General features: G+C 38.7%; 1 protein-coding gene across 6 annotated transcripts in view; it reads right to left on the bottom strand.

Annotated features, from left to right (window-relative positions):
- The window catches only part of ULK4 (unc-51 like kinase 4), a 521,183-nt gene that overhangs the window by 462,942 nt on the left and 32,428 nt on the right, over window positions 1-25,813 (bottom strand). For all 6 annotated transcript variants that reach the window (XR_013830122.1, XR_013830123.1, XM_079933605.1 and 3 more), the window contains 5 exons: window positions 24,316-24,420; window positions 21,073-21,133; window positions 19,506-19,687; window positions 18,562-18,608; window positions 3,726-3,804 (listed from right to left, as the gene is read on the bottom strand). Coding sequence is in view for 4 of the 6 variants with exons in the window: in XM_079933605.1 (XP_079789731.1) it covers window positions 3,726-3,804; window positions 18,562-18,608; window positions 19,506-19,687; window positions 21,073-21,133; window positions 24,316-24,420 (474 nt within the window). In the remaining 2 variants the exon portion in view is untranslated. The remainder of the gene's footprint in view (window positions 1-3,725; window positions 3,805-18,561; window positions 18,609-19,505; window positions 19,688-21,072; window positions 21,134-24,315; window positions 24,421-25,813) is intronic.

Raw genomic sequence — 25,813 nt, 5'->3', positions numbered from 1 at the left:
ATATTTGTTAAGAATAAGAGTATCGTACATATGTCCATGCCACTCTCTCGCTTTGTCACAGCTTACCCTTCCCCCTCCCCATATACACTACCAAACGTAAAATAGATAGCTAGTGGGAAGCAGCACATAGCACAGGGAGATCAGCTTGGTGCTTTGTGACCACCTAGAGGGATGGGATAGGGAGGGTGGGAGGGAGACGCAAGAGGGAAGAGATATGGGAACATATGTATATGTGTAACTGATTCACTTTGTTATAAAGCAGAAACTAACACACCATTGTAAACCAATTATACTCCAATAAAGATGTAAAAAGGAATAAGAGTATCAATGCCAAGAATGAAATGGATTATCAGTGCCTTGAATAAAACAGCATCTATGAATTCCTTCTAGAACAAGGCAAGAACTTGCCTGGAACGATGGTCTTCCTACAAGTAACACAGGCCATACCCACAAGAGGTACTCCGTAAGTGTTCAATTCGTAAAAGAACAAGAAAGAACTTGCCTTTTCCTTCTCCATTCCCTTCTCCCCTACCTTTTCAGACCCTCTAAAACAATGCAGAATTTACTTCCATGCTACTATTTTTTAAGAATATTTATATTCTTTTTCAAGAATCCATTCTTTCCAGATTATATTTCACAACAGTAGCACCTATTATTTAGACTTACATTTAAATAGATTCATTGTTTTTATTTGTTTCTCCTTTACATTATCTTAAAACTTGGGTGGGAAAGTGGGTGTTGAAGTTGGCAGCTCCTCAAGTAGCTTGCTCAAGTAAATTTTTTTTAGAAATGTTGGTGAAATTCAGATTGAGTTTCTGAAAATGTCTTCTGTCCCCACAAGTAGGCAGTACAATGGACGTAACAGAGAAATTTAACATCACATGACCTCCTAAGTGTCGATCCATTTCCACCATTTTCTTTATCTTCTAGCCTTTAGTGTTACAGAAAAATTAAAAGTAAGTCTAATTTGCTTTTATTTGCTTATAACCTGGGTTTTAGATTTTATTTTTATCTTTGAAATTACAAATTTCACCAGGATAGGTCTACGTATGCATTCTTTTTTTCAATGTTTTGCCTGACATTTGGTGAAAAACCTTTCATCTAAAGATGTGAGTCTTTCTTCAGCTCAGGGTGAAATTTTCTCCTATTATTTTTCATTTCTGTTTGCTTGGATCTCTCCTCCTGGAAATCCCATTGTGTTTATCTTAGATAAGTGCTGTCCCATAGAAATAGAACTCAAGCTACACGGGCAATTTAAAATTTTTCTAGTAGCCACATTAAAAAATAAAAGTAAAACTTTTAATATTTATCCTAATATATCCAAAAATACTGTTGTAGAATGTAATCTAAAAAAGAGTGGATATATGTATTTGTATAACTGATTCACTTTGCTGTACACCTGAAACTAACACAACACTGTAAATCAACTATACTCCAATAAAAATTTAAAATAAAAATGTAATCTATAAAGAAAATTACAGGTGAGATACTTTACATTATTTTTTTTTTTCATATTGAGTTTTCAAAATCTGGTGTGTGGTCTCTACTTGCAGTTCATCTCCATTCAGACTTGCTGCTTTTCAAGTGCCTAGTAGCCACTTTTGGCTGATGGCTACCATACTGGACAGAGTAAGAGATGTTCTGCAACTGTCTTCCGTGCCTTTTTAATTCATGATTTTTATCCTTTTTTTTTCTTCTTCTGAATCCTAAGAGAATTCACATCCTACTTATCTTCAAATTCACTAACTCGGCTTCTAAGGTACCCAGTATCTCCTACTTACTACTGCATCTACTGAATATTTTAATTCAGTCATATTTTACACCTTCAGGGGCTCTTTCTTCATGGCACACTGTTCCCTCCTATTTTGATTATCCAGGAATGTCCTCTAGAATGTCAGGACTTGGTCTTAGAATTTTCATCAAGTTCTCTCCCATCTCCTGCAGCAAATCTGTTTCATTGGAGACCCTTTGCTCTGAGTCACCAGAAGGAGCCTCCACTCCTGAGCTTCTAAGTCTTCTCCTCTTCTGCCTAAGTGTCACTGCCCTATCTGCTTGGTCTTTTAGATAAAAATCTAGTTTATAGATCTCTGATAGCCAAGCTGGGTACCATCAGTGATCATATAGGTCACAATTCATTTTTCTTGGTCACAAAAAGAAGGAAAAGTTTAGACTTAGTAACATTTTCTTTAGTAGCTCAGAGGTCTAATAATTGCAGGGAATGGGGACGGAATCATAAGCAGAGGAAATGCACAGAGCACAAATTAATCTCCCATTGGCTTCCACCTAGACAGCCCAGGACTAGCTGGAATACCATCCCAGCAACTGGCTACGGTACTGGACAGCACAGATACAGGACAGCTTCCTTCACCGCAGATAGTTCTATTAGACAGTACTTGGCTAAACAATTCTTCTCGAAGCCCCAAAAACCACACTAGCAGGTCTGGCTCTACAAAAATCCCTTCTTTTTACCATTTTCTCCTTCCTTCAGGAGTTCTGCCCTTCCCCCTTAAAAGCCTTGGTTTTTCTCACCTATTTTGACTCAACACTCTCCTAGTCCAAGGGATAAAAATCTACTGCCAGTTAAGTGCAGTACACATTAACAGGATAGATAGAAAGTAGTTTTTAGTGTTCAGGAACATTCAAAAAGGCAGTACAGGGCTTCCCTGGTGGCGCAGCGGTTGAGAGTCCACCTGCCGATGCAGAGGACACGGGTTCGTGCCCCGGTCCAGGAAGATCCCACATGCCGCGGAGCGGCTGGGCCCGTGAGCCATGGCCGCTGAGCCTGCGCGTCCGGAGCCTGTGCTCCACAACGGGAGAGGCCACAACAGTGAGAGGCCCGCGTACCATGAAAAAAAAAAAAAGGGAAGTACAATGGTAGCATCCACTTCGTGGGACTTGGAATTACTGGTTAATTAATAAGGGCTTCCCAATATTGGTATTTGAAAGAAATGACTGATTCAGTTGTCCCTCAGCATCTGTGGGGAACTGGTTTCGGGAACCCCACAAATACCAAAATCCACAGATGCTCTTATATAAAATGGCCTAGTATTTGCATATAACCTATGCATATCCTCCCACATACTTTAAATCATCTCTAGATTATTTATACTACCTAGTACAATGTAAATTTTATATAAATACTTGCCAGTGTGCAGCAAATTCAAGCTCTGCTTTCTGAAACTTTCTAGAACTTTTCTCCCCCTGAATATCTTCAATCCATGGCTGACTGAATCCACAGACTCAGAACCCGTGAATACACAGTGCCGACCACATTTGAAAATACCTTTAGTGCATGCCTGGCAGTTAAATACTGTCACTATTGTCAGAAATAAATGACAACTGGTGGGGATAAAAACACCAAATTCAATGTGAAAAACCCCAAAATATTTTAATTTGAAGTTGAGCTGGGCTTCCAGTAGAAAATACTTTAGTTATAATAAAATGTTGAGTAGACCACATGAAAACTAGTAATGAAATAAACCTTATCCATAAATTATTGAAATGCAGTAATGATGACTAGAGTCCACAAGCCTTGTAATTCCACCGCACCACCTTTGACAACAGACTACGCTGTAAACGAGCGGCTGTGCTGAAGTGTACAGGCCTACTGAGGTTATTTTATAACAACTGCCACAATTCCACACTTAACACCAATGAAAGCTGCATGTTCTAAAATCAAGAACAATCTTTGCCATTCGTAACATTTCAGTAATAAAAGAAATTACCTCAATAACAGGTGTATTTTCCTGGAGCTCCGTTGTGTGCGAGGCCAGTAAACCAATCAACCGAGCTACCTTGGCCCTTCTGTAAACAGAGAGAAAATGGGCTCAGAAGTGGAGAGTTAGGACCAAGGAAACCAACCCCAGTTAGTCACATTACACAACTGTAAGCATTAACATGAGATAGAAATGGAATGAGACAGGGTGAGCAAACATTCCTGTACATATATGGTCCAGAGAAACGTTCCCTTGTGTACACAGGGAGACCTGAACGCAATGCCCTCCGTAGCACCATCTGTAACGGTGACAAAAACTGAACAAGTTGTGCTTTAATAGTGAAATGGAAAATAAAAATTTTTTAAAGTCTCTGCTTGTTTTTTTTTTAACATCTTTATTGGAGTATAATTGCTTTACAATGTTGTGTTGGTTTCTGCTGTATAACAAAGTGAATCAGCTATATACATACGTATATCCCCATATCCCCTCCCTCTTGCATCTCCCTCCCACCCTCCTTGTGCTATGCCGCTGCTTCCCACTAGCTATCTATTTTATATTTGGTAGTGTATATATGTCAATGTTTCTCTCTTACTTTGTTCCAGCTTATCCTTCCCCCTCCCCGGGTCCTCAAGTCCACTCTCTACATCTGTGTCTTTATTCCTGTCCTGCCCCTAGGTTCATCAGAACCATTTTTTTTTTAGATTCCATATAAATGTGTTAGCATACGGTATTTGTTTTTCTCTTTCTGACTTACTTCACTCTGTATGACAGACTCTAGGTCCATCCACCTAACTACAAATAACTCAATTTCATTTCTTTCTGTGGCTGAGTAATATTCCATTGTATATACGTGCAACATCTTCTTTATCCATTCATCTGTCAATGGACACTTAGGTTGCTTCCATGTCCTGGCTACTGTAAATAGTGCTGCAATGAACATTGTGGTGTAACTCTTTTTTTTTTTTTTTTTTTTGTGCGGTATGCCGGCCTCTCACTGTTGCGGCCTCTCCCGTTGCGGAGCACGGGCTCCGGACGCGCAAGCTCAGCGGCCATGGCTCACGGGCCCATCCGCTCCGCGGCATGTGGGATCTTTCCTGACAGGGGCACGAACCCATGTCCCCTGAATCGGCAGGCAGACTCTCAACCACTGCGCCACCAGGGAAGCGCACATGACTCTTTTTGAATTATGGTTTTCTCAGGGTATATGCCCAGTAGTGGGATTGCTGGGTCATATGGTAGTTCTATTTTTAGTTTTTTAAGAAACCTCTATACCGTTCTCCATAGTGGCTGTATCAATTTACATCCCCACCAACAATGCAAGAAGTTTCTCTTTTCTCCACACCCTCTCCAGCATTTATTGTTTGCAAATTTTTTGATGATGGCCATTCTGACTGGTGTGAGGTGATACCTCACTGTAGTTTTGATTCGCATTTCTTTAATGATTAGTGATGTTGAGCATCTTTTCATTTGTTTGTTGGCAATCTGTGTATCTTCTCTGGAGAAGTGTCTAATTAGGTCTTCTGCCCATTTGGGGGTTGTTTTTTTGATATTGAGCTGCATGCGCTGCTTGTATATTCTGGAGACTAATCCTTTGTCAGTTGTTTCATTTGCAAATATTTTCTCCCAGTCTGAGGGTTGTCTTTTCATCTCGTGTATGGTTTTCTTTGCTGTGCAAAAGCTTTTAAGTTTCATTAGGTCCTATTTGTTTATTTTTGTTTTTATTTCCATTTCTCTAGGAGGTGGGTCAAAAAGGATCTTGCTGTGATTTATGTCATACAGTGTTCTGCCTATGTTTTCCTCTAAATTTTATAGTGTCTGGCCTTACATTTAGGTCTTTAATCCATTTTGAGTTTATTTTTGTGTATGGTATTAGGAAGTGTTCTAATTCCATTCTTTTACATGTAACTGTCCAGTTTTCCCCACACCACTTACTGAAGAGGCTGTCTTTTCTCCATTGTATACTCTTGCCTCCTTTATCAAAGATAAGGTGACCATATGTCTGAGGGTTTATCTCTGGGCTTTCTATCCTGTTCCACTGATCTATATTTCTGTTTTTGTGCCAGTACCATACTGTCTTGATTACTGTAGCTCTGTAGTATAGTCTGAAGTCTGGGAGCCTGATTCCTCCAGCTCCGTCTTTCTTTCTCAAGATTTCTGCTCTACTTATTAGTAGACCAATGATTTTATACGCAAGTAGTCAGTAATTAATATCAGGATAGTGAAGCATATGTGTATATATTCACTTGAAAAGAAATTTTTACAAGTCTAACAAATCTTGTAAAAATACTTTCAGTGAGGTGTTTGTTTCATTACCCAGCAGAAAATGAAGTTTTAAATTATAAAAGTAGTTTTATAATGAAATATAAATTATTAAATATCACTTCAGGTGATTTGGAAAAGTTCACTTCATGGAGAAAATTAGTTTTGATAAGACTTTTTTAATTGGAAAAAAAATGGTTGAGTTGATTATAACTGTACTCTTACTTAGTAATGCTTGCATTGCATGTTCCTCATCCAGAGAGCCTCTACTTTTCATATTCGTAAAACAAACTGTGCAGAACCCGTGGAGGGAAACAAATCACACTCAGAGAAGTACCACAGGTAAGTGTTCATGTTGTCAGAACTCTATCATACAGAGATAATTCTTATGGATTTCAATGCTTCTTGGATTAGCCATTTAAATCTCTAAACATAAACAGATTAAAGAAGTCCTAGGCATTTCTATGATTAGCATTCTGCCTCTGAGTAAGAAGATTATGTTTTAAAAGTAATGGTTTTGAAAAAGATTTGGCAGGACACTGGCCCAAAATTTACAAGGAAAAGCTTCCAGTCACAGCTCTGTCACTGACCAGATACGGGACCACAGTCAAGTCAATTACACTTCAGTTTTGAATTGCTTAAATGTGTGCAGTTTAGAAGGTCAGATGGATTAACTTCTAAGTTTTCTCACAATGTAAAACAAATGCTATTATCAAAAACTCACTAATGAATTAAAGGATGCAAGGCAAAAACTTATTTATCTCAGTTCAAAGACAAGCTCAAAATACTTCAGAAACCTTGAAGCACTTTTTCAATCTACAAAATTAGATAATGGCAACCAGATTTATCCAACTAAAAGAAAAATGTATCAGGACATGCTAATTAAATATTTTTCCCATTCTCACGAGAAACAATTCCTATCAGAACTAGAGAAAACACCCTCCTTGAAACTCCTACAGTTTTAAGTTGTAAACTATTTAAACTAATAGTGACAATATTTCTCAATTTATACCAAATACTTACATACAACTATATCTATATGTAATGCCCTCACAAAACTGGCTCCGTCTCATAATTCAGAATTCTTCTTAAAGGTCACCATTTCGGGTGCCCCTCATGACCCATTATGCTGTAGCTCAGAACATCCCACATCCATAACAGCACGCAAAGCTGCAATGGCCAATAAACCTTCGTGCGATAACAGAAACATTCCATGTCTACGTTGTTCAACACAGTATCCACCACATGCATATGACTATCCAGCACTTGAAGTATGGCTGGTGCAACTGAAGAAATATATATATGTATATGTATACCCACACACACACAAAATTTACTTTAAGGAACTAGTTTATTTTTTACTGAAGTATAATTGATGTATAATATTATATAAGTTACAAGTGTACAATATAGTGTTCACCATTTTTAAAGATTATACTCCACATATAGTTATTATAAAACATTGGCTATATTCCCTGTTGTACAATATATCCTTGTAGCTTATTTTATACAAATTAGTTTGTACCTCTTAATCCCTTACCCCTATCTTGCCTCTCCTCCATCCCTCTTACTGCTGATAACCACTAGTTTCTTCTCTATGAGTCTGCTTCTTTGTTATATTCACTAGTTTATTTTTCAGATGCCACATATAAGTGATATCATGCAGTATTTGTCTATCTCTACTTCACTTAGCATAATGCCCTCCAAGTCCATCTGCGTTGCTGCAAATGGCAAAATCTGGTTCTTTTTATGGCTGAGTAGTATTCCATTGTATATATGTACCACACCTTCTTTATCCATTCATCTGTTGATGGACATTTAGGTTGTTTCCATGTCTTGGCTATTGTGAAGAGTGCTGCTATGAACATTGAGGTGCATTATCTTTTCAAATTAGTGTTTTTGTTTCTTTCAAATATATATCCAGGAGTGAAAATGCTGGGTCATAGGGCAGTTCTATTTTTAGTTTTTTGAAAAATATGGAACTAGTTCTAAATTTAAATAACCACATGAGGCTTCCCTGGTGGCGCAGTGGCTAAGAATCCGCCTGCCAATGCAGGGGACACGGGTTCGACCCCTGGTCCGGGAAGATCCCACATGCTGCGGAGCAACTAAGCCCATGTGCCACAACTACTGAGCCCGTGCTCTACAGTCCGCGAGCCACAACTACTGAAGCCCCTGTGCCACAGCTACTGAAGCCCCTGTGCCACAACTACTGAAGCCCGTGTGCCTAGAGCCTGTGCTCTGCAACAAGAGAAGCCATCACAATGAGAAGCCAGTGCCCTGCAACAAAGAGTAGCCCCCGCTCACTGCAACTAGAGAAAGCCTGCATGCAGCAGCGAAGACCCGATGCAACCAAAAATTAAATAAATGAATAAATAAATTTAAATAAATAAATAAATAACCACATGCAGCTAGTGGCTACTGTATTAGAGCAGATCTAAAATGTTACAGTTACTTCTTTGTGTGTTTAATAAAACAGACTATTTATTATCCATCTCCCCCACTAGCCCACAAGGTCCGTGAAGGCAGGGCTGCGAGCACTAAGACAGTACCTGGCATGGTCCCTCAATAAATGTTTGTTGAATGAATATAATATCAACATCAAAACAAAGTAACTAAACACATTAGTAGAAAATGGGTGGGTAAAAATATGACTGAATAAAGGTAAACAAAATTGGAGCAGGATTTTCAATGTAAATATCAAAGCAGAATTTAAGACTAAAATCATTAAATGAGGAAAAGATTGTTTGAGGACTAAAAACAGTATGACCTACAAAGGATGTAAGTTGTGAGTTGTTACAAACCATATTAATAAAGAATAAAAAGTAAACCCAATAGTAGTGGGAAACTCCAATCTACCTCTCTCCCAAGCACAGCAAGAAAGCCACAGTGAACACAAACATACAAGCATCATAGTAACAGATGTATATATCAAGCTCTACAATCTAAACTCGGACCATACTTACTCAGTGGGAGGCTGTATAGGATGGTGTTCAGGACTCTGGAATGAAATGTCCTGAGGCCAGTCTTGGTCCCATGGTTGGGGCGGGGGAGGAGAGGAACCCTGGGTTAGTTACTCCTCCTTCATGTGCCTGATGACTTCATGGTAACTAGGACTAACAACAATATGTACCTCACCAAGTTACTCAAAGAGTCAAAGGAAATAATCCGTGTGAAGAAATTACCATGGTGTCTAACATTTAATATGTGCTGAATGGGCTAGCTATGATTACCACATTATCTACTACATTCATGACATTTTTTTTTTTCCTGCGGTACACGGGCCTCTCACTGGTGTGGCCTCTCCCGCTGCGGAGCACAGGCTCTGGACACGAAGGCTCAGCGTCCATGGCTCACGGGCCCAGCTGCTCCGCGGCATGTGGGATCTTCCCGGACCGGGGCAGGAACCTGTGTCCCCTGCATCGGCAGGCGGACTCTCAACCACGGCGCCACCAGGGAAGCCCCATGACATTTTTTTAATGATTTTTTATTAGAGCACAAAGATAAATTCATAGAATTCCCAAAGGCAGAACTTATACAGGACATATGATGATATAATAAAAGTGAAATAACAAACATAAACCAGAAATCCTAAACATTTGTAAATTTAGAAGCACTTCTGTATAGCTTAGACAGCAAATGAAAAATAAAAATGCCCATTAGGGCTTCCCTGGTGGCGCAGTGGTTGAGAGTCCGCCTGCCGATGCAGGGGACACGGGTTCGTGCCCTGGTCTGGGAGGATCCCACATGCCGCGGAGCGGCTGGGCCCGTGAGCCATGGCCGCTGGGCCTGTGCGTCTGGAGCCTGTGCTCCGCAACGGGAGAGGCCACAACAGTGAGAGGCCCGCGTACCGCAAAAAGAAAAAAAAAGCCCATTAATCACAATCGTGTAAATAACACAAATCAAGAGACTGTCATACAGAGTGAAGTCAGAAAGAGAAAAACAAATATCATATATTAACGCATATATGTAGAATTTAGAAAAATGGTACAGATGAACCAGTTTGCAAGGCAGAAATAGAGACACAGATGTAGAGAACAAACGTATGGACATCAAGGGGGGAACGCGGGGGTGGGGGTATGAACTGGGAGACTGGGATTGACATATATACACTAATATGTATAAAACAGATAACTAATAAGAACCTGCTGTATTTTAAAAAAATAAATTAAAAAAAAACTTTACGATAGCAGACGGGACACTGACCCCACTTTTCTGTTCCCTCAAGAGTCTGCTAAAAGAAAAAAAGTTTATAATTAAATAACTGGAGACAGAAAGAAGGGCTGAAAGTAGACCAGAATGTATGAGGAAATCCTAGATGACACACTTAGATGGAACTAGACAGAAAATGGAGAGAAGAAATTCCTGTCTAAGAACCACAGGTAAAGACAGGTCTTCCCAACAAGCCTCAGAGGCCTGGAATAAAGTAAAACAGAAAGCAAGGATGAGTCATAGACAATCATCAGATTAGAGAACGTCACAATGAACAGGTGAGCCAATTAGGTCCTGCCTCCTTCCCATCTCCCTCCCTCATACACAGAATAAACCCTCAGTCCTGGCCTCCAGGGTAAAAATGTAAAATTATCCCTGCAGTGAGCAATCTACTCTGGGGTGGGATACAAGTATGGATGTGGAGAACAGAGAGTGGTCCTCCACACCAGATACCAGAGCAAGGAAAGAGGTTAATGGAGGAAAGCCAGCCCCACCCCAAAGAAAAACCCAATCTGGAAACTGACGAGGCCTCCAGCCTGCCTACCTGCTCTTCAGTTACGTGGGCTCCCAACATACAAGTCAACTAGTCAACAGGCATCATCCACTCACAGGCCAGCCCTTTAAAGAAGACGTTGTTGGAGAAACAGACTAAGAGAACCATAGGGGAAATGTGTACTGCCAGCTTCTATGCTGATCAATTTAACCATTTATTCATAATATAAACTAAGTACCAAAGATCACCAAGCATTTGAGGAACGAACAGCATTAAAAAGCAGGACCATGATGAAAACGAACTGACCCACAGGTTAAAAAGAATAAAATTTTTATAATCCTAATGTTTAACCTTAAATATTAGTCACAATATTTAACCCTAAATTCTATTCCAAAACGGAATTTTTATAATCCTATACTTTATCCTCAAACTCAAAAGTACATTTTAAATCAAATATAGGCAGCTAGGAAAAAGGACCAATCAGAGAACAAATGAACAAAAACTTGAAAATATGACTGCTGAAATAAAATAGTGATTCTCAGTAAAATGAGCAAGGATAAGTATCAAGCTTGAAAACCCAAAGATAAAATCAGGGAAGAGCAGTAAAAGAGAGTTTGGCATTTCTTCAAAAGGCTGAACACAGAATTACCATATGACCCAACAATTCCACTACTAGGTATGTACCCAAGAGAAATTAAAACATATGTTCACATAAAACCTTTATACACATGATCAGAGCAGTGTTATTCATAACAGCCAAATGTGGAAGCAACCCAAGTGTCCATTAAGAATGGATACATGAAATACGGTTTATCCATACAATGGAATATTATTCAGTCATAAAAAAGAATGAAGTGGGAATTTCCCGGTGGTCCAGTGGTTAGGACTCCCTGCTTTCACTGAAGGGGCCCAAGTTCGATCCCTGGTCAGGGAACTAATATCCCACAAGCCATGTGGCACAGCCAAAAAAAATGAAGTACTAATACGTGCTACAACATGGATGAACCCTGAAAACATTATGCTAAGTGAAAAGATGCCAGTCACAAAAGATCACATTTTGTATATTTATATGAAATATTCAGAATAGGCAAATCTATAGACAGAAAGTAGGTTAGTGGTTTCCAGGGACCGAGGGGAAGAGGGTAACAGGTACGAGATCTCACTGGGTGATGAAAAGTTCTGGAATTCGATAGTGGTGATACATGCACAATTTTGTGATTACACTAAAAACCGCTAAACTGTACAGTTTTAAAAAGTGAATTTCCATCATATCAGGAAACTAAAAAAGAAAAATCACATGATCATATCAATATATGCAAAAAAAAACATCTGACAAATTCCAACACCCATTCATGACAAAAACTCAGTAAACTAGGAATAGAGGGAACTTCTTTAACTTGATAAAGACTATCTACAAAAAAATACAGCTAACATCATATTTAATGGTGATAAACTCAAAATTTTCCCACTAAGATCAGGTACAGGGACTTCCCTTGTGGTCCAGTGGGTAAGACTCCATACTCCCAATGCAGGGGGCCCAGGTTCAATCCCTGGTCAGGGAACTAGATCCCACACGCATGCCACAACTAAGAGTTCTCGTGCCACAACTAAGAAGCCCACGTGCTGCAACTAAGAAGCCCACATGCCGCAACTAAGACCTGGCGCCACCAAAATAAATAAATAATAGTTAAGGAAAAAAAAAGATCAGGTACAAGACAAGGACATCACCTCTCACCACTATTCCTTTTGAATATTACACTGAAAGCTCCAGGTAATGCAATAAGAAAAGAAAAGGAAACAAAAGGCATACAGATTGGGAAGGAAGAAATAAAACTGTTTGCAAATGAAATGACTGTCTATACAGAAAATCCTAAAGAATTAACAACAACAAAAAAACCTCCTGGAACTATTAAGTGATTACAGCAAGGTGCAGGATACAAGATCAATATATAAAAGTCTTACCAGCAATAAACTTGTAGAATTTGAAATTAAAAACACAATACCATTTACATTAGCACCCAATAAGTGAAATACATAGGAACAAATCTAATAAAATATGTATAATATCTATATGAGGAAAACTACAAAGCGCTATTGAACAAAATCAAAGAAGTAAACAAGTGGAGAGGTATTCCATGTTCATGAATGAGACTCAATATTGTCCTGATGTCAATTCTTCCCAAATTGATCTGTAGATTCGATGTGATTCCACATTGTCAGTGTGGATACTGACAAACTGATGCCAAGGTTTATATGGAGGCAAAAGATCCAGAATAACCAACAATACTGGAGAAGAGCAACAAAGTTGGAGGACTGATGCTACCTGACTTCAAGACTTACTACAAAGCGACAGTTATCAAGACAGTGTGGTATTGGCAAAAGAACAGATCAGTGGAACAGAATCGAGAGCACAGAAATAGACTCACATAATCAAATGATCTTTGACAAAGGAGCAAAGGCAATACAATGGAGCAAAGACAGTCTTTTCAGTGAATGGTGCTGGAATAACTGGACATCTACAAGAAAAAAAAGAATTTAGACACAGACTTTACACCCGCTCACAAAACTTCAACTCAAAACAGATCACAGACCTAAGTGTAAAATGCAAAACTATAAAACTCCTAGAAGATAACATAGAAAACCTAGATGACCTTGGGTGTAGCAATGACTTTTTATACACAACATCAAGGGAATGATCCATGAAAGAAATAACTGATAAGCTGGACTTCATTAAAATTAATAATTTCTGTTGTGCAAAAGAAATGTTGAGAATGAGAAGAAATGCCACAGACTGGAAAAGAATATTTGCAAAAGACCCATCTGATAAAAAACTGTTTTCCAAAATATACAAAGACCTCTTGAAACTTAACAATAAGAAAACAACCTGATGAAAAAATGGGCCAAAGACTTGAACAGACACCTCACCAAAGAGGATATACAGATGGCAAATAAGCATATGAGAAAATGCTCCACGCCATATGTCATCAGGGAAATGCAAGTTAAAACAACAAGATACCACTACACACCTATCAAAATAGCCAAAATCCAGAACACTGAAAATACCAAATGCTGGCAAGGATGTGAAGCAACAGAACTCTCATTCATTGTTGATGAGAATACAAAATGGTACAGTCACTTTATAAGACAGTTTGGTGATTTCTTACAAAACTAAATGTACTCTTACCACACAATCCAACAAACAGGCTCCTCGGTATTTACCCAAAGGAGATGAATACATATGTCCACATGGATGTTAACAGCAGCTTTACTCATAATTGTCAAAACTTGGAAGCAATCAAGATGAGCTTCAATATGTGAATGGTCAAATAAACCGTGGTACCTGCAGACAATGGGATACTTGGCACTAAAAAGAATGATCTATCAAGCCATGAAAAGACATGGAGAAACCTTAAATGAATGTTACGAAGTAGAAGAAGCCAATCTGAGAAAACTACATACTTTATGTTTCCAACTACATGACATTCTGGAAAAGGAGAAACTATGAAGGTAATAAAAAGTTCAGTGTTTGTCAGAGGGATGAATAGGCAGAACACAGTAGATTTTGGGGGCAGTGGAAATCCTCTGTGTGATACCACAGTGATGGATACACATCGTCATACATTTGTCCAGACCCACAGAATGTACAACACTAAGACGGAATTGTAATGTATAGACTTTGGATGATTTTGATGTGTCAATTTAGGATGTACCACTCTGGCAGGGGATAGTGATAATTGGAGAGGCGATGCATATGTGGGGGCAGAGATATGTGGGAAAACTCTGCTCCTTCCCCTTAATTTGCAGTGAACCTAAAACTGCTCTAAAGAATAAACTCAACAAAAACCAAGAAAAGGTGAATTTTTTGATATGTGAATTGTATCTCAATAGAAGAGTGAGAAAGCAAAAGAAAATTAAGTCAATAGACACTAAATTTGGGCTTCCCTGGTGGCGCAATGGTTAAGAATCCACCTGCCAATGCAGGGGACACGGGTTCGAGCCCTGGTCCAGGAAGATCCCACGTGCCGCGAAGCAGCTAAGCCCGTGAGCCACAACTACTGAGCCTACGCTTTAGAGCTCATATGCCACAACTACTGAGCCCACGTGCCACAACTACTGAAGCCCGCGCGCCTAGAGCCCATGCTCCGCAATAAGAGAAGCCACTGCAATGAGAAGCCCATGCACCACAACGAAGAGTAGCCCCCACTCACCTCAACTAGAGAAAGCCCGCACACAGCAACAAAGACCCAACGCAGCCAAAAATATAAATAAATAGGCAAGCAAAAAAAAAAAGAGAGAGACACACCCACCCTACAGGAGTTTCAGGAGCAGAAAAAGGATGAAATAGAGATGAGCAAATCGTAAGGAAATAGGAAAGCGAAAGAAAGGTTGCAGCATTTAACAGACCGACTGGCAAAGCAAATTAGTAAAAAGGATACCTAGATACATTCTAGTAAAAGTTTGCAAGCCTGGAATATAAAGAAAAATTCTTTTTTCACTGGAAAACAAAATCAAACTGGTCACATATAAGAGGAAGAAAAAGTCAGGTTGGTCCCTGAGTCTTCCAGAGCTGCAGCCAGCACACGAGTGAGCAACAAAGCAGCATGGCACAGAGGTGAGTGTGGCCTGAAGGTGCAAGAAGGTCTCATTCAGCCTGTTATGCCTGAGCCCCAAAACCACAGGCAGAAAGCTTCAAGGAAGGAGGAACTCCAGAAGCAGAGCCTGAGAGATATTCTATTTAAAAAACAAAACAAAAAACTACCAAATAATGAAATCCCATCAACCAAGAAGTGAAGTAATTCACAAATGGAAAAACTGTATTTTAAAAATTGACGATGAGCATTTACTTTATTAAAGTACCAAACTATACTAAAAATTAGAAAAATCCTTCCTAGAATATAAATATCAAAGGACCCTAAAATAAACCTGAGAAAGAACAAAGTTGAAATCACATATTCTGATTTCAAAACTTACTACAAAGCTATGGTAATCGAGAAACTGTGATACTCACATAAAGACACATTTATAAACCAAGGGAATAAAACAGGGAGCCCAGAAACAAACCCTCAGCATATACAGTCAAATGATTATCAACAAGATTGCCAATACCGTTTAATGGGGAGAGGACAGCCTTTTCAACAAATGGTGCTGGGAAAACTGGATATAAACGTAACAAAAGAATGAAACTGGACTCTTACTTAACACTGTATAAAAAAAAACTAACTCAAAATGGATCAAAAACCTAAATGTGAGCTAAAACTATAAAACCCTTAGAAAAAAACAAATGAAAAGATTTATGACATTGGTTTTGCAGTGATTTCTTAGAACACTAAAAGCACAGGCAACAAAAGAAAAAATGAAAAACTAGGTTTCATCACAACTTAAAACTTTATGCAAAGGGCACTATCAGGGTAAAAAGGCAACCCACAGAATGGAAGAAAGTATTTGTCAGTCATATACCTAATATGTCGTTAATATCTAGAATACATATAGAACTCCCATAAATAAACAACACAAAACCCAGTTAGAAAATGGGCAAAGGACCTGAACAGACATTTCTCCAAAGAAGGTAAATAATGGAATAAGCCAGACACAAAAGGACAAATGTATGATCCCACTTATATTAGGTACCTACAACAGGGAAATTCATAGAAACAAAAAGTAAAACAAAGGTTTTCAGGGACTGGGATGAGGAGGGATGGGAGTGACTGGTTAATGGGGAAGAGCTTCTGTTCGGAATAATGAAAAAGTTCTGGAAATTGACAGTGATCGTGGTTGCACAACATACGTATCACAATATACATAATGCCACTGAATTATACACTTAAAATGGCTAAAATGGTAAATTTTGTTACATATATTTTATAATAGAATTTTTAAATTAAAATATTATGCATTATCTGTGAATTATACCTCAATAAAGTTGATTGGCAAAGGCTATAAAATTTGATAAGTATTCACTGTTAAAAGTTCTAACAAAACAGCATTTTTACACACATTGACTGGGAATGCATGTTGATATCATGTTTCTATAGAGCATTTCAGCAATTTATGAGAAGTCACAAAAATATCTATTGCCCTCTACCCATTCATTCTAATTCTACAAATCTGCCCTTAGGGGAGAAAGGAAAAATAGGCATGAAGATTTAAGCACAAAATGTTCATCAATATATTATTTACAATATTATAATACTATCCAAAAATAGGGAGGGGTAAATAAAATGATCAAATATTCATAGCATATAAAAAGAGGCATACCATAAAAAAACTTAGACAAATTAATTAGTGACATTAAAAGAATACATGTTATAAAGTGGAGAAACATAAAAAGTTACATGTTATTTTATTTTGTTTTTCTATATACTGAACAAAGCCAAGGAATAAACATACATACTTCAACAGTGATTGTCCCCCAGCTAAGTTAAAGACCCTTATCATATGCTATCAAGGTGATATGACCCAGGACAGAGAAGGCCTCGCTGGAAGAAGTAGTATTTGAATGGAGAAAGAGAGTAAAAGAAGGCTCCAAGCATAGGGCTTATCTATCCATATTCTCCTCAAATAAAAACTGTTTTACAATTAAACTTAAATCTAAAAAATGGAAAAAAATAGTAGTACCTGGAAAGGATTAAGAATGTCTGTTTTTTAAAAATCAGCAGAGGGCACCCTATTCAAGGATATAATTTGTTTTAGCCGATGTGCTAAGATTTTTTTGTTGGTTTCTTTTACAGTGAGCATACCACAATCCTTCTCAAAGTTTAACATGCCCAAAAATGATCTAAAAATCCTATTTTGTAACGCCAGATTTTACCTTGAGAGAGTAACATTAGAAGATGCGTAGGAATAATTATCCAAAAAAGCATTTTGTGAACACCTATTGTTTCCCCTATATTTTGGCAGCATGGAAGAATAACTACTATCCTACCACTGGCACATTTTACAAAACCCCTTCACATTCAAGTTTTCACAAGCTTCTCAACAATAATACAAGATAAGTAGGATTGATAACACCAACTTCCAAACCCCCAAAATACACTGAGTACCCACTAAGAACCAGGCACCGGGCAAGGTATTTCATACACCTACTTCATTCAAAATTTAATTGTAAAGAATATATAAAACTGAATCACTTTGCTGTACACCTGAAACTAACAACATTGTAAATCAACTATACTTCAGTGAAAAAAAATTTGATTGTTACCAAAAATCTATGAAGTTGATACACTATCCCCATTTTACAGATGAGTAAACTGACACTCAGCAGTTATAATAATTTGCCTGGGGGCAGATTTGCGATCTACACCCACATCTGTCTGAATCCAAAGCACTTTCATCATCCCACAAACAGTACCCCAGAAGCTGAGACTCGGAAAGAGGTAATCAATTATCTGACCAAGTCTCATTGGCAACCAGAGCACAGAGCCTTCTTACACTTTAATGAGCTTTTCACCAAGTATGCTGCCCTCATATAAGCAAGTACACATCCTTCCATCAGGAGTTTACAGAACACAATCTCATTAGATTTTGTAAACCATCTTAAGGAAAGATAAAGTGGCAAGGGAAAACGCCTTAGAAGCATAACTAAATTAAAACACAGGGATAATTGTAAAGTATTTGATAAAGAATATTCAAAAGAGTAATCATTAATAAAGCTTCCAGATGTAGTTTACATAACCTTGGAATTATATTTATAATATTAGAATAAAGACTATTTTGAAATCGTTTTAAATGGACAACTGGGATGCCTATAGAAAGTGCTATGATTCAGGGTCATCATTACTTTAGACTATTTCGTGATAAGTATTTAGGACTATGTGCTTTTGATAAATATGTATGTTTTAACTACTTAATATAATAATTTATTAAGGTGTAAATATTACTTACCTATCCCAGTTTGGAGCTATTCGCAGATGCTGGGTTAGCAATTGGAACTAGAAAAAAAAATTAAGATGTATTTAATTCATGAAATGACACAGAAAGTGACCACTAAGTTAACAAATCAAACCAGTATACACATGAAATGCAAAGCCTGCACCAAGGAAATTAACTACATTCAGTGTTTTTGCATCTTTGTAAATATAAGATAAAAATAAAAACTAAGAATAAGAACGTTCCGTTTCTCCAACTGAATTCTATTCCCTAAATATGCCTCTGCCCCTCACCCCACAAACACATACCAAGTACCAAATAAGGAACTGTAATACTATCCTGGAAGAAAATGAACTTAAATGTTTTCAAGTCAGTTCCCAAACAAAGGCCCACAAGGGAAAAGGCCCCAGACCACTGTAACTCCTTTCTGAGGATGACTTCAAAAGATCTGCCAAGTTCCCATGGTTTCATCGATGAATCAAGACGGTCCAAGAAATATCTCCAGGGGAAGAAGGAAAAAGAAAAGTCTTAGAGACTCAGTTTCCCGTTCAGTGTCACATCGGAAGCCTTGGAATTTACCAGGAAGACCCAGTAAAAAGAGCCCCTATTCCACGTGGGCAGCTCACTCCAGCAGATGATGAAAAGACCTCTGTCTTATGATTTCACAGATGAAAAATACCTTACAACTACTACAAATTAACGTAAAATGCAAGCTGAGTGTTACCAAAGGAGTTGTTCAAAATCACTGTCAATTCGACTGCTTTTAGATCTAAGCATTAAACAGAGGACAATTCTGGCAAACCTATCATCTTGATGAGTCACTTATTTTCATTGTAATTAAATCGTATTAGTATTTTAGCGCTTGTTTTAATCTCTACAGAAATAAAAGAGTTATGTGCAGAAGGAGAGCTGCAAGCCCGTGATAGGAGGAGTCTTTACTTCACGACTTAACTACGTACCAGGGGTGAGTGGAGGAGCCTGGTGGCCACCTCCCTGTGCCCGGCCACCACGCACAAGTAGCAAAGGAGATTCAGCTTGGCTCGGGAGGCCCCTGTGCTCTTCTCGGGGGAGTTGATCTGTGAGCACACTTGTTGCAGAAAGTCATTCCAATCTTGGTCTTCTAGAAATACTAATTTATCCACTGCAGAGGAAAGAAAATATTAAAAGTGGGGACCATGTGAAAAAGGACTGCTGAGAACATTACAAGAAGAATAAAATGGAACACAGAATTTCAATACCTAAGGGGAGGGCACACAGAAAATTATAAATTTACACTGTCAAAACCAAAAATACTCGAAAGACACCACTACTTTTATTTGCTCTTCTATGTTCATCTCTTTTTCTCCCCATGGAGACGGTTTGAACTATGTCAATGGAAACCTATGCTTAAAAAAAGAAGGTAGATGCCTAAATTTAGGAGAACGTTCTTGCAACCAAGAACATAACAAAATGCAAACTTAAATAAAACTGTACTATGGAAAAAACAAGATACCCTTTGCATAAATAAAGCAACCTAGCCTTGAAGTACTGGAAAAGCCAAAATTTCTACAGATGTTATAAGGTCCCAGTGAAATTACTAGTAAACATAACCAGGTTAATACAAAGCTGAAATCATCTGGGAGTCCCACCTCCAAACCCCTATACAAACAAAAGACAAAAACTGGGAAATGAAATGCCAGCTAAAATTAACATAGTTTCACCTAATCTCTATATTTAAACAAAATAAGCTATAACAATAATTTCCTAAAATAATTCAAAGTAAAGGGGGAAAGGGACGGAATAATATTATTTTGAGATAATTTTCCTCTAAGTTTTCATAAATAGTGCTTCTACTTGGAACAGTTTATTTCAATTTGAACCTATGTTGTTTATTTTGAATTTACTTTGATTTGATCTCAAATCGTAGATTCTACTCTATGATGAAGAATTCTTCCAGATCTAGTTTAACAGCTTAAAATATAACTTATCAAACAAAATACATCAAAGTTTAAGGTATAAGAAAAATTCTTATACTCACCCTAAGTAAGACTCTGTTAGGGGAAAGGGAATGTAACAATCAACCTTTAAGTATCTCCAGTCCTACATCAACCCCACAAAAGTGAACCAACCATCTGACCCTGATCTCAACTGCCCCACTCCCTCAAGTAGAATCTCGATTCTTCATTGTGGTTTCCAACCTTCTGTACCCATAAAAGCACCATTAATGTTGGAATTTCAACTGGCTTTACAAGGGAAAGGACAGGAGGAGGGCCCACCCGTTCAACAGGAAAACTCGCCCGGTTTCATAGGAACTTTCCCACTCACAAGACTACTGAGCAGTCTACACCCAGCTGAGTAAGGTCAAACGCTGGCTCAAATGGATTACAGGTTGTTAATAATTTATACAGTGTCTCAAGAATATAGCCAGTTGGCAAGAAAATAAAAATTTAACTATTCATAAATAAAACATTCCATTTGCTATTAAATTTCATATTTGTATTTGTCCGCCATGAATCTATGTGCTTGATAAGCCCTTTATGATCCTACCTGAATGTGCTGGTAGATGCAATATTTTTGGATCATATTTAATTGGTGGTTGTTTCATTATCTGTGGTTAAAAAAACAAAACAAAACCTTTTAGGATGGGTATCTATCTCCTGATATGTCTCCTATATCAGATTATAAATCAATGAGGACAGAAAAGAACACTGTAAAATTTATCACCAAAAAGAATAAGCATTCAACAAAGCCCCTTCAGATTAAAATATACAAATATAGGTAATAATGCATAAAATAAAATCATTTCAATTGATATCTTCAATAAAATAAAGCATCATGGAAAAGGGTCACCCTATCCTGGCTTACTCTTAGGCTAATTTACCTCTAGGTTAGAAATTTATTTACTCAACAAATATTTATTGGATACCTGCTAGGGTGAGGCACTATGCTAAGTGGGATACAAAGACATGATCCTACTGCCACAGAGCTGACACACTGGGTAGAAAGATAAGACAAACATCTGTGAAACAACAGAAAAACATAAGATATTTAAATTAGAATGCAAAACAGGCGGGACATAATTACAGACAAAATACTTCAGAGAAATGTTTCTAAAAAGATAGAGAATCAGAAAAGACTTTAGGTTGATGTGGTCAGGGCAGGGTTTATGGAAGACCTGGAAAGTGGCATGAGGTCTTGAAGAGTGGTGAGGACTTGATGACTGAATTGGCAAAGATACAACTTCATGAATAGGAAAGCACACGATTTCCTTGAGCAAAGTGAGGAAAGTGTATAGCAGCTGGATCCATGAGTTTGGAATAGCTGGGGTACTTCAACATGACACTTTTAATTAAAAAATTCAACCATCTAACTTCCCTGGTGGCCCAGTGGTTAAGAATCCTCCTGCCAGTGCAGGGGACACAGGTTCAAGCCCTGGTCTGGGAAGATCCCACATGCTGCGGAGCAACTAAGCCCGCGAGCCACAACTACTGAGCCCGAGTGCCACAACTACTGAAGCCCATGTGCCTAGAGCCCATGCTCCACAACAAAGAGAAGCCACCACAATGAGAAACCCGCACTCCGCAATGAGGAGTAGCCCCCGCTCGCCGCAACTACAGAAAGCCCGCATGCAGCAATGAAGACCCAATGCAGCCAAAAATACTTAATTAAAAAAAAAATTCAACCATCATTTCTATGTCTAACTTCTCCAAAACCTCTCTATAGAGCATCTTTTAAACTTCTGCTGGTAGTATTCTCACCAAAAATGCATATCCTCATTCTAATCATGAGAAACACTTAGGCAAACCCAAATTGAGGGACATTCTACAAAATATTAATACCTGCCCAGTACTCTTCAAAGTGTCAAGGTCATGAGAGACAAGGAAAGAATATGAAATTACCACATGACTGTGAAGGACAAAGACAGATTGGAGCAAACTAAGGAGGCATAGAAACCAACTGTAGGGCTTCCCTGGTGGCGCAGTGGTTGGGAGTCCGCCTGCCGATGCAGGGGAAACAGGTTCGTGCCCCGGTCCGGGAAGATCCCACATGCCGCGGAGCGGCTGGGCCCGTGAGCCATGGCCACTGAGCCTGCGCTCTGCAACGGGAGAGGCCACAACAGTGAGAGGCCCGGGTACCGCAAAAAAAAAAAAAAAAACAACTGTAACATGGGATCCTGGAACATAAGAAGAAGGGCACTGGTGGCACAACTGATGAAATTCAAATCAGCTCATCAGTTAACAGCACTGTACCAATGTCAATCCCCTGGTTTTGCTAACAGTACTGTGTTCCTGTACAATATTAACACTAAGAGAAGCTGGGTAAAAGGTATACAGGAAGTCTACTATTTTTGAACCTTTAAGTCTAAAATTAGTTCAAAATTAAAAGTTAAAAAAAAAAAAAACTTCTAAGGTTTCCCAGAAACAACTAAGTCTGGTTATAAAAAGAAAGAAACACAGAATATGGTCAAAAGATAGCACAAATTGTTCTAGAAGTTCCACTGGGAAAATACCCTGTTACACATTAAATTTGGTATAATATACAGTTACTCTGCCAGATACCTGAATGCATAAAAAGAGAGCTCCATTATGACAAATAGCTGAGTAATCTATATTAAATGTTGTCTATCTAGTAAATAAACATTGATCTAAGAAGCCTTTTGTTCCAAACTATAGAAACTTCCCCAGTGAGATGAAACAGTCATAAATTAATAAAGAAAAAAACATTTTAAAAAAAGGAAGAAAATAAAAATGCATAATGGGTGGTGAAATGTGTGTTGAAGCTGGAAATCAACAGAAAACAGAGGAACTGAGAAATTAATTTCCTTTTCCAAGGAGAGTACTCATCATTCCCTAATACAGTATTATATTCCAAAGATGTGAAGCAATGAAAATCCCACTGGGTTAGAAGTGCATTGTAACCAAGACTCCCCAAGCTCCCCGTGTCTCCCCATCATCTGCCCTACAATCCTGACAACCTATGAGAGGTGTGGTCTCCCTGTGATCTGCCCACCCACCCCAGTCTGGTGAGCGCTGCTCCCTGACATCTGCCTTCACAGCACATCAGCGAGGAGAATGTCTGGAGTAATTCACCTAAGTAAGTATGGAGAAATGAAGGGACTGAGGCTAAGGTCTGAGGTCTAGAAGTCAGCAGCCACTCTCCAGCTCATGTACTCTCCAGCTCATGTACTGACAGGCAGAGCTGCTGCAAAGGGGGAAGAAAACTTACCCTTCCAGTGAAAGAGTGACGCAGGAAGAGGAGAGGGTTACAGAAGGGGTGAGGGTTAGGAATATAGACACGTGGTAAGAAAGAAAGAAAAGCAGACGACAACAAGAACAGGAGAGAAAATAAGGCAAAGAAGGGACTTCCCTAGTGGTCCAGCAGTTAAGGCTGCGCTTCCGGGCTTCCCTGGTGGTGCAGTGGTTGAGAGCCCACCTGCCAATGCAGGGGACGCGGGTTCGTGCCCCGGTCCGGGAAGATCCCACATGCCGCGGAGCGGCTGGGCCTGTAAGCCATGGCCGCTAAGCCTGCGCGTCCGGAGCCTGTGCTCCGCAACGGGAGAGGCCACAACAGTGAGAGGACCACGTACCACAAAAAAAAAAAAAAAAAAAAGACTGCGCTTCCACTGAAAGGGGGCGTGGATTCAATCCCTGGTCCCGGAACTAAGATCCCGCATGCAGCATGGCCAAAAAATAAATAATTTTTTTAAAAAAGGAAAATAAGGCAAAGTATACTGGGAATGAAAACATCACCCAGATTTCAGCCCTCGGTTGTTAGGGTGCCTTCCCGCACCTTCGGATTGTCAATAATTGGGGTGATGACAAGATCTGAGTCTGTGTAGATAAGCTCTCTCATCCGGGTCTCCAGGTCCTGCTGACTCAGGTGTCCACTTGTAATCTGAAACAAGAACAAAAATTAGACCCAGTTTCTGTGACTAGTGAAAAGCTTTGAGACGGAGCTAGTAAGATGCTGAGTAGACTCCACTGAAAAAAGTCACCTGTATCAATGGACCTCCACTGCTATTCAAAACACTTCCACAGACAGTCTCATCTGATCTTCACAAAACTCCTAAATCTAGTGTATCATTATTCCCATTTTTACAGATGAAAAAAACAAGGCTCAGAGAAAGTAACTGACTTGCTCGTGTTTACCACAATGGCTGGTTAGAACTAGAAAACAGATCTTCTACAGTTTGATGTTCTAAACTATGATGAGACAAATTGGTCTTTCAGTTACCAGCAGGGTTGTTATATTTCATCGACCAAAAATTAATCAGCTTATTTCTGCTTTACAGAATATTCAATATGAAATTTAAATTACAGCATAAAAAATTTCAAGCTGAAGTACTGACCTGTTATATAAGTATTAAACACCCACATCTTTACAAATCCTAGTTAAAGCGGAATTGACACATAATGAAAATGAATAACTAGATGTTCCCCATCAGTTATTCAAGATGTTTCTTTGTGCTCTCCTTAAACTTTTTTTTTTTTTTTTTTTTTTACGGTACGTGGGCCTCTCACGGCTGTGACCTCTCCCGTTGCGGAGCACAGGCTCCGGACGCGCAGGCTCAGAGGCCATGGCTCACGGGCCCAGCTGCTCCACGGCATGTGGGATCCTCCCGGACCAGGGCACGAACCCGCGTCCCCTGCATCAGCAGGCGGACTCTCAACCACTGCGCCACCAGGGAAGCCCAAAACTCAACTTTTATTCCTAGTGCTATGCCTTAGTATTTCACATCAGACAAAAAAAAAAAAAAAAAGAGGATTTATGCATTAAGAACTTCCACTGAAACTTTGACCGAAAAAATGCTAACCAGAAAATCAAATCAGTGAAGTGAAAGGTTAAGTAGAAAAGGAAATGATCCAAAACTAAGGTAAGGGACAGAATAATTAGCTAACAAAGTTCCTGGAAACCACAACAACCCTTCTTCAATTTAGAAGACAGACATATTAAAAACACATGAAGAATAAGTAAGGAGGAACTTTTGTAAAAAAATATGTTAAAGAAAATTTAAGAACATGGACTTTCAAAACAGATAAACTTGAAAGAAAAGCCAAAATGAAGTCAACTGAAAAACTTTTACAATAATCTAAAAATGAGTAAGGTAGACCAATTAGAAAATTATATGTAGAAATTAATTTCATATACATAAAGTGAATGTATGCACAAAAACAGGTTATAAAAATACGACATCCCATTCACAATAGCAAAAAATAAGCTGTTAAATAAAATGCTCAGGAATAAACTAATCAAAAATTGCAATGAGGGCTTCCCTGGTGGCGCAGTG

Source organism: Stenella coeruleoalba, assembly GCF_951394435.1.
Source record: "Stenella coeruleoalba genome assembly, chromosome: 10".
Taxonomy (NCBI): Eukaryota; Metazoa; Chordata; class Mammalia; order Artiodactyla; family Delphinidae; genus Stenella; species Stenella coeruleoalba.
The sequence above is the reverse complement of the archived record's forward strand: the minus strand, read 5'-3'. Positions and strand labels throughout refer to the sequence as shown.